The 17,312-nt window shown below is 35.4% G+C and overlaps 2 protein-coding genes across 5 annotated transcripts; one reads left to right on the top strand and one right to left on the bottom strand.

The window, feature by feature from the left end:
* The first annotated feature begins 1 nt into the window (after position 1).
* Positions 2-11,667, top strand: LOC149411222 (decapping and exoribonuclease protein-like). 4 transcript variants are annotated; one of them, XM_089647187.1, is made up of 5 exons: positions 2-177; positions 438-1,165; positions 7,977-8,244; positions 9,962-10,100; positions 11,161-11,667. In XM_089647187.1, the coding sequence occupies exons 2-5, from the start codon at positions 649-651 to the stop codon at positions 11,404-11,406; spliced, it is 1,170 nt and encodes a 389-aa protein (XP_089503313.1). In that variant the 5' UTR covers positions 2-177; positions 438-648; the 3' UTR covers positions 11,407-11,667. The 4 variants fall into 4 exon arrangements, with proteins under 4 accessions (XP_089503313.1, XP_089503314.1, XP_089503315.1 ...); XM_089647188.1 differs by having other exon boundaries at positions 732-1,165; positions 11,161-11,666; XM_089647189.1 differs by having other exon boundaries at positions 2-306; positions 854-1,165; positions 11,161-11,666.
* A 1,350-nt stretch (positions 11,668-13,017) lies between these two features.
* On the bottom strand, positions 13,018-17,080 carry LOC149411221 (decapping and exoribonuclease protein-like). The gene is made up of 4 exons (XM_089647184.1): positions 16,350-17,080; positions 15,683-15,956; positions 13,615-13,756; positions 13,018-13,321 (listed from the first exon to the last, which is right to left on the bottom strand). The coding sequence occupies exons 1-4, from the start codon at positions 16,876-16,878 to the stop codon at positions 13,061-13,063; spliced, it is 1,206 nt and encodes a 401-aa protein (XP_089503310.1). The 5' UTR covers positions 16,879-17,080; the 3' UTR covers positions 13,018-13,060.
* Positions 17,081-17,312: the final 232 nt, after the last annotated feature.

Genomic DNA, 17,312 nt, shown 5'->3' with positions numbered 1-17,312 from the left:
TAAAAGGCTTACGAAAAACATTTTCATATTTTAAGTATTGTAAAACATGTGTTTCTTTTACCCGTGAAACATATTGTTTTTTATGTGGCATCACTGCCTCTAAGTTACAAGTCGAAAGTGACATCTGTCACCTGTATGTCGAGAGTGGTTTATTCAGTTTTATTCATAGATATATCGGTGGGTGATAGTATATCGATGGTATATCGTGAGTGGTGTATTGATGGGTATATCGTGGGTGGTTTATTTATGGGTATATCTATGGACGTGACTGGTTTATTTATGCTGTCACTGGTGCAAACGTAAATGGTGAACGTGAGAGGTTTATTGTGAGTGGTTTATTTATGCGGTGAATTGTGAACCACGGCGTACAAAACAAAACAAATGGGCTTTATTGTTGTTGACGTAAGAAATTAGTATCAGAATATTATAAATATTAGTGATATTGGAATTTGACCAAAAGACAAAATGATATCAATATTCGCCGTGTTTGGATTGAGTGAATTATGTGATTATGATATTTGGATTATGTGAATATTAATTCCATTCTTGTGCAATTTGTTCATTGTGTACCGATAAAAATATTTTAAAATATCCAAATTGTTGTACAGTTTAAATAAAATTGTTCGTGGTCGATGTGCCGTATAAAAAATGGAGCAAACAACAAATCCCAAATCATTTTCCCGCGCTAGTTTTCCATCCTTCTCCAAGCCGAAACTGATAGGTTTTTTCAGCGTCGGGTCCAAGCGAAACTACATGAATGATTACTCTCAACTAAAATACATCAACAAGATCCCTGTCGGGAAAGTTACTTACGATTTAAACCATAATATAACTAGGGCTTTGAAACGTATAGAAACTGAAGAAAAACTTAAATTTTTGCTCGAGTATTTCAAAGACCATAAAGAAGCTTTTAACGTGTTCGATAAGAGCGAGATACCTCTTAAAGATGTGCCTTTCATGTGCTATCGAGGGTTGTTAAGAGAAATGAGTGCACTGCCGTATAACAATCAGGAACCATTCAGGTTTTCTGCTTGTCTGTTCCGAGGAGTCATTTACCTCCACTCCCTGAAGACACCAGAAGCTGTGGCGAGAAAAGCCAACACCACGGAGAGAGAGAAGACTATGTGCGCTTGGGGCTACAAGTTTGAACAGTATATTGTTTCAGGTAAACATAAAAATAAAAAAAAAGTACATTAGTTATTTGAAAAACGAGCCAGGAGCAATGACTTGGGATAGAATCTACCTCCCCAGGGACTGACTGAAATGAGGGAACCGCAATATCACTTAAGCCAAATTCTGATTGGATAGTACTGAGATTTATTTTGTATATTTATGTCATCGACAATGTGTCTCTGGGAAGTGGGTTAATTTCCACTTCATTCATTTAACCAAGAAAACTAAATCGAAATTCAAAAATTTTTACTTTGTAATACATCTATTTTTATTAACCCTCCGTCGGGCGCAGCCGGCCTCAGAGGCCAGCGAAAGACATTTTTTCCCTCTCCAATTCTCAAAGGCGGCCCCCCGCCTCTTCCCTCATTTTACTCGCCTAACTTTAGGAACCTCACACGGCGCCCGTCTTTAGTCAGTCGTCGGTATTTACTTAGCTCACTTACACCTTCCCTGGCTTCACAGGCCGCCTGCACCCGATTCCGTCACAATTTTGAAGGTTTTGAATTTTGAGTTTTTTAAGGATATTTTTATGTGCAGTTATTCATTATACTCAATTATGCCTGTTCTGTATGAAATTTATCAGTATCTTGAGAAATAAGTGCTGTATTGGACCCTGGCCTTTCAGGCAGGGTGCACCCGATTGAATTATTATTTCAGTTTTTCTCTTTTCTGGCATTTTATATACATATGTTTCTGCCGAAATGGCTGGAAAATTTGATCTCTCTCAACGCAATGATGTTGATGATATGGTGAAGTTTTTTCTCGATGATGATGCTTCTGAAGATCCAGCTTTGGTTGAAGATTTAGGCGATGAGAGCGATATCGGACAACTAGCTCGGCGAAGTCTGAATACAAGTGGAATGCCGATTCAGTTGAAAATTCGCTTGAAAGAGTTTTTTCCTCACGAGAAAAAAAACCCCACATCCCCTACAACACCTCCCAAAAGGCGAAAGTGTGGAATATGCGTGTTTGAATTAGGATTTAGGAGGATGACGAATTACGAATGTTTAGGATGTCATCAACCGATCTATTTACTCCACGTAAACGCGCTGTGCCTAACTTGTTTTTCGGCTGCTGATTTGGGAACCTCATCGTCCGTATCTGGCTACGGCTGCAGTCAATAGAGACTACCACCTACCTTACCTTTAAATTTTATTAATTTAAAACTTTTATTATTTTTATGGAGCTCAGTTTGACCAATTATTTTGAACACTGTTTTCGAAAAATTGTTTAGTTTGATTATTTTAGTTTATGGTTGGGTCAATCCGCACCAAATCATCCAGAAAATTTTGGATTTGTCACCCACCATCTCAGATTTTGATGAAACTTTAAATTTTTAATCCTTCCATATAGATAAGAAAATATACCAAATTTTACCTTCCTACCTCAACTCGTTTTTTTTTATGGGCAGTTGAAGTTTGGGCAAAATAAGCGTTTTTACATATTCCGAGCACTCCGGAAGAGCTTGTACCTTCAATGAAAAAAAATTGTATCTTTGTCATTTATAGTGCAAATGCAATGAAAATTTTCAATATTATCAAGAAAACTATGCTGATTGCAGAAAAAAATAAATAAACCCTTTACATTTATCTACTTGACTTTAAAAAATTACCAAAAGTAATTTTTTAAGTAATTTTTGGGACGGAAAAGGTACTTTACAAAAAAGCAATATCTCGGGAAGGTACAGTGTTAATGAAGTAATTTTTTTATTTATTCATATCTACAAATAGCATAGAATCACATACAAAAATAAAATTCATGGCATTTTACTTGCTTCAATAAATAAAATCCATTTTAAACTTTTTTCAAACTTTTTGTAATTTTTTTTTTATTCTTATCTACAATAAACATAGTACAACCTAAAAAAATAAAACTCCTGGTATTTTGTGTGCTTCACAGTGTAGAAACGTTTTTAAAATGAGAAATCTTAATCATACAGAATTGTTCCAAGTTTTTTAAAATCTAGATACTGTATTTGCAAATAAAAAAAGTCAAACTTATTCGGTCCTTTACAACATGCTGGTAAGCTTGCAATGTAAGCTTAAGGCACCAACAAAATAATGTACCTTGTTCCTTACCCTGAATGCATACACCATAGCAATATTTTATAACAAGATCAACTTTTTAACTCTTTTCAATACAAAGTTAACTCTTTAAAAAACAAATACAATAAAAATAAAACAGGCAATGTAGGATTAGGTTAAATGAAAGTACATTACAATAATATTGTTTACAAATAAATGTTCAAGTTCATTTTTTACTTTTATTCTTGATCTGACCCATAAGATGGTTGAACTTTTGATCAGCATGATGAACGTCTTTTTCAAGAAAGTAGTAAGCTCTTCCTGAACCTTTTGTTGTGGGAGGGTCAACGATATTAAAAATATTTTGTAGTGGAACAAAACAAATATCTTCTTTTTGATGTGGCCAGTAAAAGGATGGAGCTGGGCCAAAAGGATGCATAAACTTGATTGATACATCACACTCGTCTTCATCTTTGGAAACCACAAGTCCAAAAAACCAATGGTTGTCATATACGCAAGCTACATAAGAGTTTGTACAAATTTGTACCATACTTAGTTGCTCAGAGCGATTTCGTTCCCCACTGAAGTTAAAAATCAAAGCATAATCTGAATCTGAACTTATCCTTTTTGTGCCAACTTCATTTTCAGACAGAGGAACAAAGCAGTGGAAACCTCGAGTGCCTGGTATTGTTTTAGCTTGTGAAAAACGCTGCTGTAATTGTTGCCTGCAAGTGAATAAGCTTTCTTTTCTCAGCAAGTAAAAATATATATTTTCTACTCTCGACTGACAAAACTTAAAAGTTTTGTCTACAGTTGTGATAGTGTTGCCAGGGCCAAGTTGCAAACTTTCTCTAGTTAGAAGACGTTTTACTGTTCCACCTATTCCATCACAGGGAGATTTCCCATGACTCGTAGCAAAAAACGACCAACATGCTTTCAAGTTGAAGTCTTTTTGATGGTGACACAGATTTAAAAAGTTTTTGCAGTTTTTATATTGCGCTGCGCAACCATCAGTAAAATAATGAACACTTTGAATTTGGGGAAATTTTTGATTTAAAAATTGAGCAACAATTTTTTGAGTTTCGTAAACGAAACTTACATCATGTTCCAAGTCATCTGAAATTACACACAAGCTTGACACTGTGAGATCTTTGCCAGGCTCTTCACAAGTGTAAATTACCACTGGGTGGAGTGAACAACTTGCGTCCAGTGGTAACCCTGGACTTCATTCTGGATAACATAGGAGAAGTTTTCACTGAAGTCTAATAACACAACAGCTTCATTTATCTGATGCTGTGCTTTTAGGGACTCTTTGAGATATTTTGATTGAGACTTTGTTATAAAAGAATGAGGAAGAAGTTTTACAAGACTCTTCACAAGATGTTCTACATATTCATGAAAGGGAACTGTAACTGAAACCTGCTGTGTTCTATCAGTAGTTACCCATGCACTGTATGTAATTTCATCTTCTTGGTCCCATTCTTCAAATTTTTCTAACAAATGTTTCTTAAGATTTTCACTAGATGTTGAACACTTATCGCAATGTCGAAGCATACAGTCTCTATTGTTCTTTGAGCACACTAAGTAGTCCATTAAATCATTGTACGTTTCTTCACTGTCACAAGCATTAAGAAGCAACACTACATTTTGATGAATTGCACAAACGCAGACAGAATGAGAGCCTGGAGAACCTACTGGCACACACCATTTGGGACGCAACCAACAAAATTTCGAAATCCCAATTTTTGAAGCAGGGTATTCAAACTTGAAGGTAGCATAAAGTTAATTCAGGTTACAAAGCAATAGTCTTTTTTGTTCATAAACATTTTTGGTTATGCTAACTTTATCTTTTTTCCCTGGCATAACACGAGAAAATTCATCGTTTTGGTAGAAATTTTTAACCAAAGTAACTGTTCCTTGGTCTAATGGTTTTCCTTTTTTTGGATCAGGTAAAGCAATGATACCATTTTCATTTAGTAGCTCTCGTGCTTTACGAACTGAGTATTCACCAACACTGAATTCTTCAGCAACCTTTTTTCTACTCCACGAAGTTGGAGCGAGAGTTAGAAGCTGAATTCTCTCACGGCGTGTAACTTGTGTTTCCAATTTTTTTTTAACCAACTCAACAAGCCTGTCCATGTCATTAGCTTTTTCTTGAATACATCTTGGTATTTTTGCATCACATTTTACTGGGGAAAATTCTTTTTCTAAAACTTTACTTACTTTTTTCTTTAAGGTTGAACAAGCAGAATCTAACTTCCGTTTAGCGTAACTAGACTTACTGTGGGATGGTATTGCATGTAGTTTAAATGGAGATTCTCCAATGTCAGTTAAAGAAGTGTTTTTCTTGTAAAAAAATTTCTTTGTTTAAAACATTTTTAACTTCACTTATGTCTTCTTGAAAAGTGTTAAGCTCTTCAATTTCATTGTTAAGGTTTTGGCTCTTACTAATTTTTGCTCTGCATGCATTACAATTTTTTTGTCCAGGGATTGCTTTATTAGTTACTTTTAGAATGGTATTAATGTTCTCTGAAAATTCCAAGGATACTGTTCTTAAAGTTTTTGTAATTTTCCTTTTGTGGCTTTGGAACGGGTCAAAACAAGCTTTTTGAAATGTTTCATATTTATTTAAGTTAAATATTCTGTGGTGCTCACAAATGTTGAAAACCAAGTCTGTAGATACAAAACTTCTTTGTTGAATAAGCTTTTTTTCAAATTCACTTAACAAATCCACACTCGTTAATTTCTCTGACTTAGTATAACTTTTTTTGTGACATTCAGTACCATTATGTTGTCCCACACTACATTTAACTAAACTTGTTTCGATTAGAGACATTTTAACAACGTACACCATAACATGAAACAACTACTGTATTTATATAGATGATCACTGCTTTGAAGCTGACTCAGAACTAAGCATGTCAGAGGAAACAAAGCATGTAGTATCCTGCAAACTTAGTGATGAGGCAGATAGTCATTTTCATGTTCTGTCTTGTTCTTGTTGCAGATACATCATTTCCATGTAGTGACTTGTCTCTAGGACTGTTTCTTTGATATTAGTCCATTCATTCAACCTATATTACTAGCTATATACCTAAACTATAACTTGCCCAATTACAAACTAAAAATAGATATAAAAAAAATCACAAAAAGTTTGAAAAAAGTTTAAAATGGATTTTATTTATTTTTGTATCTTGATTTAAAAAAACCTAGAACAATTCTGTATGATAAAGATTTCTTATTTTAAAAACGTTTCTACACTGTGAAGCACACAAAATACCAGGAGTTTTATTTTTTTAGGTTGTACTATGTTTATTGTAGATAAGAATAAAAAAAAATTACAAAAAGTTTGAAAAAAGTTTAAAATGGATTTTATTTATTGAAGCAAGTAAAATGCCATGAATTTTATTTTTGTATGTGATTCTATGCTATTTGTAGATATGAATAAATAAAAAAATTACTTCATTAACACTGTACCTTCCCGAGATATTGCTTTTTTGTAAAGTACCTTTTCCGTCCCAAAAATTACTTAAAAAATTACTTTTGGTAATTTTTTAAAGTCAAGTAGATAAATGTAAAGGGTTTATTTATTTTGTTCTGCAATCAGCATAGTTTTCTTGATAATATTGAAAATTTTCATTGCATTTGCACTATAAATGACAAAGATACAATTTTTTTTCATTGAAGGTACAAGCTCTTCCAGAGTGCTCGGAATATGTAAAAACGCTTATTTTGCCCAAACTTCAACTGCCCATAAAAAAAAAACGAGTTGAGGTAGGAAGGTAAAATTTGGTATATTTTCTTATCTATATGGAAGGATTAAAAATTTAAAGTTTCATCAAAATCTGAGATGGTGGGTGACATGGCCTGGATGATTTGGTGCGGATTGACCCGGTTGGTAATGTTTAATAAACTGGTTATTCTGTGTTATATTTGGTTTAATTCCTTTCTATAGATCCTAGTAAAGACTACCCGACAAGTATTTTGTATTAGAATTAATATAGTGGAAGATGGGGGATAAAAATATATGTGGGTGGCCTCTCAGGCCGGGTGCGTCCGATTTCGGTTCGACCATAGGTGCGCCTGACAGAGGGTTAATAGACTAACTGCAGCTCTAGTGCAGATAGAGAAACAATAGCGCGTGTTTTTTGCGTCCAACAGATGGCGCTGTTTTTTTTTTAAAGCATGTTTCAACCTGTCACAGGTGACATCTATAATATATAATATAGGTATATAAAAACTTATGCGTATTCGAATGCAACGTTGTGTCAAAATTTCAAAGCAATCGGTGATGAACTTTCGGAGATTTAAGATTTTGAACAAACAAACATTTTAATTTTTATTTATATAAAAGATAGAAAGATTATACATATATTTAAACATATAATTTTTCAAACAAAATAATTCTTTATTTGAAACAAAAAAAATGTTACTTTGAATATTTATGGTTTAAAAATTAGTATGTAGTAGGGTGCAGCAAAACAAACAGTGCAGTTTTGAAAGGACGGTACATCCCATGTGGGAGGGGTCTCATTGTGTCGGGAGGGTCGTACTGTTTTTAGTCATTACCACGGTTTGGTCCAGACAACACCGGGGCTTCTTCCTCCTCACGTTTCTTGAAAATGGCCTGTTTTGCTGCGACCTTGTATTTATGTATCTACTTACAAATCTTATTTATGATTTTTGAACTCGAGGGCTACTGTTTATATTACAGTAGTAATATAACTTTATGCACGAAAACGTCAGTTTCAAGTCCTTATTCTGCTTTCTTATTTGTAGATGATCCTTCTCGCGATCCTGACATTGAGCCGCCAGTGGACGAATCTTCAGAATTCTCCGCCGTGTTCGAGAGCCGATTGAACCAGCACCGTCTGATCTACGGGGCAGAGATGGACGGCATCCTGGTGGAGGGATCTTCGCTGAAGGAGGGATTCCGGCCAGGAAAACACTCCGAGGATCAGGTCCTGACAGAACTGCAGAAGCTGAAATTCATCGAGTTGAAGACCAGCAGAAAAATCGAAGAAAGGAGGCATGATATCACTTTCAGGTACTTCATTTAGCACTTTTTTAAAAAACCGTCACTTCTGTTTATACAAGGTGTATCGGCGCTTACCCAATAGACTTTAACCAGCGATTTCAGCATATTTGGAGTAAAATATGTAGATGACATGTTTATTCAATTAAAAACAAGGGGAGTTTTAGGTCTATGCTGATCACACTGCCGTACGTTCAGTGCTGCAGAAACGAGACGGAAAGCGTATCGATCGTAGCGATGGAATTTTTCTTTGGTTGTTCTTAACTCTTTGCACGCGGCCGTATCAACTGTTCTTACGGCAAAAAGTCTATACTTACACGCGGCTATATCAACAGTTGATACGGAAACTTTGACGGCCGATATTCCAGCGCTCTTTCGTCATAAATGTATTTCTTGCTCACTTGGATATTCGTAGAACTATCACGATGCTGACATCTACAAGAATTTCTCAAAAATAAAATTGTATTTCATAAAAAAAGATCGATAATCAAGTGCGCCTCTTCGCGCCTTTTAGTCCTTTAGTTTACATTTTTGTCAACGGATGGCATTAGTACTAGTATGTCATTCACAACTTTTCATAACTAAAAATGATAAGTGATCATGGTGTCCCACTTGTGTCTATCAATGCAGTGGCCTAAGTACACACTCGTCGAGTGTGGTTTATTTATAACGCCGAGTGAATGGCGGGACCTCATTCAAAAGATACGGTACGTCTTTGTATGAAATTTTATTATTTTGTTTTTATAAACATCTAAGAGTGTTGACACACGAGGATTTGTTTTCATATTGTGGAGAATAATCTTTTCTGTCTATATAGTCCCATAAATCATGTCAGAATGCTATAATTTGACATTTAATTGCGTGCATAGGTATTTGAAAATATGTACCGCGTACGGGTATAGATAAAACGTAGCAAATTAACGCATTCAAAAGGTTAATTGAAAAAAATGTGAATGAACAGCAAAATGGCATCTACATTCTTTACTCCGCATAATGTTCAGGAATCGCTGGTTAAAGTATGTCAGGTACATGCTGATACACCCTGTATAAATTAGAAATCAAAACTTGTAAATTGTAATATCCTTGATATTAGTTTAAGAGCTCACCCATAGATGGCACTAGATTAGTCTATTAATTTACCCATAGATAGCGTTTAGCTGACAGAGTGTACGATAAAGGAACCTCAAGGTCGGGGTCCAGATTATTCCAACCGCCTGCCAATTAAGATATTAGAGCCCGTTGTCAATGTATCGGTGTCGTTTCCTTGGCCTACTTCAGCGGCCTCTCCTCGCACAGCCCCTGGAGTTTGCTTTCATCAACTTTGGACATCTTCCCTACAGAACTGTTGCCGTATTTTAATATCTTCTTTTAAGATATGCATTCGTGGTAGCCTGGGTGTCACTGACGTAAACAGTAAGCTAGAGGAACGACAGTTAAGATGGTATGGGCACATAAGACGGAGACCACCAGACCACACAGTGAAGCAGGCAATGTCTATAGAGCTTCAAAGACAGTCATCCAGAGGTAGACCAAAGAACTCCTGGATGACCCAATGCTACAAAATCCTACAAAGAAACGGCCTAGATGAAAGCGACACTCAGAACCGAAGAAGCTATAACCTGAGAACGAGAAGAGCCGACCCCAACAGCCTAACTAGGCAATGAGTTGGGATAGTGCTAGGAAGAAGAAGAAGATATGCATAAATATGTATTATTTAATTTAATTTCAGGAAACACAAATCACTTTCATGGTGGCTCCAGTCATTCTTTGCCGGTATTGAAACTATCGCCTGCGGGTTCAGGGACGATGAGGGTATAGTCAAAGAAGTAAAAACATTTAGGATTTTTGACTTGCCCAAACAGAGTGGAGTAAGTCAATTTTAAGTACATATTACCTTTTCCTTTTTTTATTAATTACTGCTGTTTTATTAGTTTTTACTGTCCTGTGTTGTCATATTAACTGATGCAGTTGTGTATTTGCTATTTAACCGTTAGAATGCTACACGTCGCAAAAGCGCTGCGATCGTTTGTATCGAAAATTGCGGCGAAGCGCAGAAGCGCTGCGAGTTTCAGTGTGTTTTGGTGCTCCGCGGGAGTGGACGTACGCTAACCTCGCGCATAATTTGTGATGAGAGTGCATTCTTATACATTTAAAAATAACTTTTTTCCGTTTTTTTATATTATTTTTAAAAAATAACCATGTCACATGCTATTATTTGGAATGTTGATTCGATTCCTAGTGATTCTACGGGAGGTGAAACAACAGATACAAATAGTGATGATAGCAGTATTATAACGCATCGAAGAAAAATATTGAGGATTGAAAGTGAGCCTTCTATCTCATCTTCGGAAACAAAAGAAACACCAAATTTTGCCAAAATTCCTCCGACAAGTGTTTTCTAAAGCAACAAATGATCAATTTCAATTTTAAAAAGAAATAAAATACAATAATATTGATATTTTATGTTTATTTTCTCATATTCATATCAGTAAACATTTTGTCTTTATAATGCAAAAATAATTAATAAAATTGATTGTTATTAGTCTAAATTAGAGTGTTTTATTTGACACCATTATTTTTTCCTCTAAATTAATCAATATGTGTACAGCAATATACATTTATTTTTGCAAAAATTGATTAGCACTAAAACGGTTAACTGACTCTTATGTTGTCTCTTTAACTTACTGATCAGTGGCACTCTTGTTATTTTAACTGACTCTAATGTTGTCACTTTAAATTACTGATACAGTGATATATTTGTTTAATTTATTCGACTCTTGCGTTGTCTCTTTAGCAGAACAATTATTGTGACTCTTATGTTGTCACTTTATCCGATACATTCGCAGTGTCTCTTTGGCTGGTGCAATCTCCCATTGCAACATCTAATTCGCCACTGATAAATATGTATGTATATTCAATTTCTTCCAGGAATTTTGGAATCCCAATGTCTGCATGAACTTCTGCGATGGGATACTGAAGTACATCAAGGAGTGCTTTGCCCGTGAAATCAGATCGGTGCCCTCCGGGAATACCTACAGCGTCCGGAATCTTCCACTCCTGGAGCTGGTGTTCGAACGGATGCCAAGATCCAACGTGAGGGTGACCCAAGCCTTCCCAAATGAGAACATTTCAGTCTTGAATGATTGGTACATTGGCATGTTTTCAAAATTATGATACATTCGGTACTCTACTATCAGACCTGTATAAGAGTAAATGTAACATTCAATGTTGCATTCATTGATGGTGTTAATTTAATTATTTTGTGAAAATACACTTTTTGCAAGTCTACGATAAAATATATAAGAAAACATGCATTTTAAGACAACGATTTCTGTGAGACCATAATATGAGTATTTCCCAAATGTGAACAAATTAGCCTGCAAGGATTAAAACTTCAATGTAACGTGTGCTGTTTTACAGTGGCGGTTCTTCCCTTAGGTCAATTGGTGTTTGACCCCCCAAAATTATAAGACAACAATAATAAATATAATAATCAATTATGTGCATCAAAACATTTAAAATGTAACGCGAAACAGCGGCGGCGGCGAGTGACTAGCAGTGACATCTGTTGTCTCTAATAGAAGCTTTCATTCACAAGTCCACACGATTCGCTGGGTCAATTTAAAGAATGTCCAATTTGGCATCTTCTGTCCCTACGCGCGCCATAGAATAAACGAGATGGCACTATATTTTTCGTCGAAGTAAAAATTAGCTTCCGAAGAAAGTTTAGGGACGCTTAGGTCATGACCGTGGGGGAGACAACACGGTGAATATTATATGTTTTACAGAGATGGTGACATAAACAAATGTCGTTTTTTCATTTTACACGCTTGTAGTGTGTGGAACAATGGTTGTTTTTCAATTGCATAGTTCGGGAAAGGATTAGAATAATTATTTATGTTGTTATCGATTTAGAATGAAACAAAACAAAAAACGTCAAAAATCATTGTCAAATAGAATCAAACACTGATTTTATTTATTTTAATGTTGTGGACAACTACATTAAAACTTAATATCTTAAAAATAATTTGCCGTAAGTACATGGATTGTGTATTTATTTCCAATTTATTATATTAACATAATATTTATTTAGAGTCCGCGACTCTAAAACTCTATAACAAATTGATATAGTTAATAATATATGGGCATTTTTCACAATATCAAATAAAGATTAGTCACACATTTTTTTCAAATGACCTACCACGACTGAATCCCTAGAGCCGCCTCTGCTGTTTTAACAAAGGATTTGGACCTTTGCTGTTCTTTCTTCGTAAAATGTAACAGTTTTCAATTTCACACCGATTGATAAACATCAAACAGTGAGTGATATAGCGCCACGCAGCGGTAAAAAGCAAACTAATGGACATTTGCGATAATAATTTTCAATTTTCAAAAAAAAATTGTCGACCATTGCTGTTTTTACTAAAGTGCTATATTTTTTTTAGAAATATATAAGGGTATGTATACATTGGCGAACCGTACCACGAATTACGGGAAAGGAACGAATCAACTGCAAGCGGCGTTTTGCGCCATTTGCGGTTGTTTCATTTCTTTCCCATAAGTCGAGGTTCAGTTCGGCAGTTGGGTTCGTTCCGTTCTCGCGGATGTATATGTAGCATCACAAGAACCGTTGCACAGAACCCATAGACAAACAAATGTAGACATTTGAGGTTATTATCCCAAGGTCTTTAATTAAATGTAAATTATTTTTGTACTTTTCAATGTTTTTTATTAAGATAAAATAATATTATGATAATTTTACAGTATTTTGATGTCAATAAAAAAATGTTGCGCAATTGCTGTGTTAACTTTATTATAATTTTTCGTATCAATTGTCTGTGAAGATTTCCAAAAACTCCGACCCCAGAATACGAAGGTCTTCATTGTGCAATGGCAATGTTAAAACAAACTCTTTTGGGGTAAAAACCTCTTCAGACCGAATCTCGAATGCCAAAAGGATCATAGGAAGGTGTCTCACATTGTCAACACTTCCAGGATGCTTTAGGCCAATCTCTTCTTCGAAAGACCGCTTCACAAACTTGAGGAATCTGTCGCAAAAATTCATGCAACGATCGGGAACCCAGAATTCCTGCAATAAATAATTTAAAATTTTAATGTAAAACTGATTGGCTCAGCGTAGTAACAGTCTCCGGAAGACCCAGGTTGACTCTACCAAACCGAAGGGAAAATTCTGTATTCATCTTCAAAGACTTTCACTTCACTTTCAGCAAATATAATACATTTATATTATAAAAATTATAATACACAAAGAAACTAAAATAGATAAATAAAAAATTCAAGTAAATTAAAATTAATTGATTTACACACCCTGGGATTTCAACCTGCAATCTTAGGATTAGAATGAAAGTTATTTTTTCTTACTTCGTTGCCCCTTGGTAGATCTTCTGTCTCGTAACGTTGGACTCTTTCCACAATTCCATATTTGTCATTCCGGAATCCACACAGAATTGTTTTTACTCCAATGAAGGCAGCTTGGAGCCACCAATCCAACATCTTGGTACGTCTGCAATATTATCAGTGGTTCCATCAATTTACATATTACTTATGTTAATTAAAAATATCCAATTTATTACGTTGATATACGTACAACCGCCAACACCAGAAGCGAGCAGAGACGACAGCACACCCAGTGCCCAACATTCACCAAGCCTGGGTGCGGGAGGCAGATTTCATCACAATATCTACTACTATCATCATCATCGGCCGTAAAGGAGCATTCTCATCGGTTGAAGACACGGTTTGGACCCGGCGCCTAAATCTACAGTCTTGTGCGGACTCCCGTCCAGTACAAGAATCAGCACGTACCCGACAAACTTTAACCAGCTTTTCCTTAGCACATTTGGAGTAAAAAATGTTATGGGCACTTTGCTGTCCGGTAACAATTTTTTTTAATAAAAAAATTTTCATTAATATTTTCACCACATGTCACAACTATTTTATCCTTTATTTTATCCTTTTTTGTTTTTTTTCAATTAAAAACAAAAAATTATAAAAAAATCCACACTCCGTCACTGTCATTGGCATTGTTTCTCGTGTTCAACAGCTGTTATTAGCAAGTGTGTCAAAAAGCATCTTCGCTCTTTCATACACACTAAATAATAATAGTTAAAAATGACACGAATGGTGCCATACCATTTCGTTGTGATTGTAAAAGCGCGCCAATGTAGGTACGTACGTACATTATTCAATGAAACTCAAATAAAATATTGCCAGATGGGTTTTCAAAATTTGACAAAGGATAAAATAGTTGTGACATGTGGTGAAAATAAGAATGAAAATTTTTTTATTAAAAAAAAATGTTACCGGACAGCAAAGTGCACATAACATTTTTTACTCCAAATGTGCTAAGGAATAGCTGGTTAAAGTTTGTCGGGTACGTGCCGATACACCCTGTATACAAGTGTTGTGCACTTGACTTACTTTAACCAATGATTCTAGCATTATTTGTAGTAAAAGGTAAATGAAATTTTGGTCTTCAGTGACTTTTTTAGATTATTTAAAAAAATATAATTTTCTTCAAAACCAAACAAACAAAAAAATTCTTCCACATTTTATCATCGGTCACTCAGTCGAGTCATCACTCAACCCCTCACCCCGATCCTAACTGTCCAAAACGACTTTTATCAAAATTAACATTTTTTACTGCAGATAACGTCCGGAATCACTAGTTAAAAAGTCAAGTACATATATATGTCAATTAACACCCTGTATATCTGATATAATAATCATCAAAAAGTGATACGCATTTATATTCTAAAGAGAAAAAAACGTTAAGAATATAGTTTAAATAAGAATGAAAGTATTTATAATTATTTCAGAAAAAACACTATATATAATTACTTCATATTATCCATAATACTAAATTTGTAATAAGTAAATAAAATTCTCAGCACAAGAGATCCCAGTGAGGGTTATCTCTATTTGTTACAAAAAGAAAGATAATAAAACACTTATTATTATACTAGCTGACGTGTACCTGGCGTTACTCGTCTTTTCTCTACTTTCTATAAATTATATATATGTACATATAAACCTTCCGGAAGAAATTCTCTAAATGATAGTGAAAACTCTATCAAACCCCGTTGCATAGTTTGTTGGACTAAGCGCACAAACAGACTGAAACGGATAGTGACTTTTTTTTCAACGATTTATAGATTGTATTTAATATATTATTTTATGAGTAAAAGGTTTGCCACCCACTACAATTTTGCGAGTAAATAATAATGTATAGGTACTGAATAGAAAATCCATGGAAGTATAATCTATACCAATTTGACGGAAAACTAATTTACTTCAGACATTTGGACTTGTACACCCAAGATAGGCCAGTGTAATTGATTACCTATTGATCAATTTCGCCAAAAGTAAGGAAAAATTGAGCTTTTGTTCTTTGAGCAGAACGTACTTCCATTGGTAATAATAAGTTTACCTGAAGAAATTTTCTTGCCATTCATCATTTATACTGCTGAAGGTGTCTATTTTGACAAACGGCAGTTTCCTAATTTCCTCCAGGACATCTTGGTTGGAGTGTTTATGAGGCAGGAAGCCTTCACCCTTGGCGAGGGAGGTTCCCTCCGTAAGGATTCCACACATATTTCCAGCGTAGACCAGGCGATGCTTGTTCAGATATGCCTCAAATACACAGGCGAAATGTGAATTTTCATCAACAGGAACTTCTGTGTCTGGCTTCCCCGTTGGATCATCTTAAAGAGAGAAAAATACTTCTTTATTGCGGGATGTTAAACATCATATTCTGCCCCTGTACTGGGCTACTTCAGCGTCATCCGTCCATTGCAGGTCCGGTCACTCCTGGCACAGCCTCTAGACACCTTCCCTCTGGAATTTCCGCCAGTATTTCACGCGAAAGTCGGTCTTCTGACATTAATATAATAATACAACGACCCGGACTGCACAGATAAGTAAGTTGTATATCTGTACAGATCTGCGTACACAACAGGCTATTGCAGGAGGTTCTGTGTTGTCTTCACATCACATTTTTAAAATTATATTTAGGCAGACCTAAAACCTTCCCGTTATGAGAAAAAATAGAATACAAAATACAAGTTATAATGTTTTTGGTTAGATGACAATAATACCTGACAGCATGTACTGTTGAAATTTGTGCCCACGGGTGCTTAGCAATAACTGCTTTTCCGATATTTTAGGCCAGTCCTCCGGATTTTCTTTGGGCCATAATTGGGACATGTACAAGACCCCTCGGAACAGGCAAGCACTTATCCTGTAAGGTTTGTCCTTCTTGTATGGAGTACAACTGATCCTCCGAAATAGAAATTGGTTTGCCACAAAAGGCACTTCACCGAGAGATATGTCACTTGAATCCAGCACATCTAAGCAATCTCTGTTATGTTTTAAAAAAACCTGTGTGGCTTTAGGTTTAGTAACGGTAACACCGATCTCACGCCTCTGAGTTAGATGCATATTATGGTTCAAGTCAAAAACGACACCAGTATCTACAAAAGTATGGTTGACATATTTTAGCTGGGAAAAATCATTCAGGTAGTCTCGTTGTGGTCCGATGCTATAAAATCCGATTTTTTTCGGTTCGGAGAGTTTGGCGGGTCCGTTTTGCCGTTCAACGGCATTTGGATAAATTTCCGATTCCATTTTCCCCGTTTTGAGAAATCAACAATAATTTGTAGGCTGATGAAAATCTTGGTGCTAACTTTATTATGGCTTGAACTTGAACTTAACCACACTACTACAAACTTATTACGTTATATTTGTAAATACAAATTAAAAATTACGAAAACAGTTCAATTTTCTAACTTTTGAAGACAGAAGAAAAGACTTTTGAGTCGTGATTGTCGTGAATAATCCCCTATGACTAGAGGTGAGGCGTATTTATCGTACCCATTTTGGATGGGTATTTTTAGCAGGTATTTATGATAGGTATTTTCTTGATGGGTAGCATTTGTGACTGGTATTTGACCTGATCGAAATGGAATTCCGTAGCTACACCCCCCCCCCCCATGAAATTTGAAAAATTATTGTGGGGAATCACATATGATGATTTTGCCTGTGCGGAATTTTTTTTTAGC

This window comes from Hesperophylax consimilis, chromosome 26, assembly GCF_061612785.1.
Source record: "Hesperophylax consimilis isolate HC1 chromosome 26, BYU_Hcon_1.0, whole genome shotgun sequence".
Lineage (NCBI taxonomy): Eukaryota > Metazoa > Arthropoda > Insecta > Trichoptera > Limnephilidae > Hesperophylax > Hesperophylax consimilis.
The sequence above is the reverse complement of the archived record's forward strand: the minus strand, read 5'-3'. Positions and strand labels throughout refer to the sequence as shown.

Coding starts and splice junctions, on each gene's coding strand:
- LOC149411222 (XM_089647187.1), top strand. CDS start 649: ATGGAGCAAACAACAAATCCCAAATCATTTTCCCGCGCTAGTTTTCCA. Junction 1,166..7,976: donor TGAACAGTATATTGTTTCAG/GTAAACATAAAA, acceptor TCTTATTTGTAG/ATGATCCTTCTCGCGATCCT. Junction 10,101..11,160: donor ACTTGCCCAAACAGAGTGGA/GTAAGTCAATTT, acceptor AATTTCTTCCAG/GAATTTTGGAATCCCAATGT.
- LOC149411221 (XM_089647184.1), bottom strand. CDS start 16,878: ATGGAATCGGAAATTTATCCAAATGCCGTTGAACGGCAAAACGGACCC. Junction 15,957..16,349: donor TCAACAGTACATGCTGTCAG/GTATTATTGTCA, acceptor TCTCTCTTTAAG/ATGATCCAACGGGGAAGCCA. Junction 13,757..15,682: donor TGGCAAGAAAATTTCTTCAG/GTAAACTTATTA, acceptor ATAATATTGCAG/ACGTACCAAGATGTTGGATT.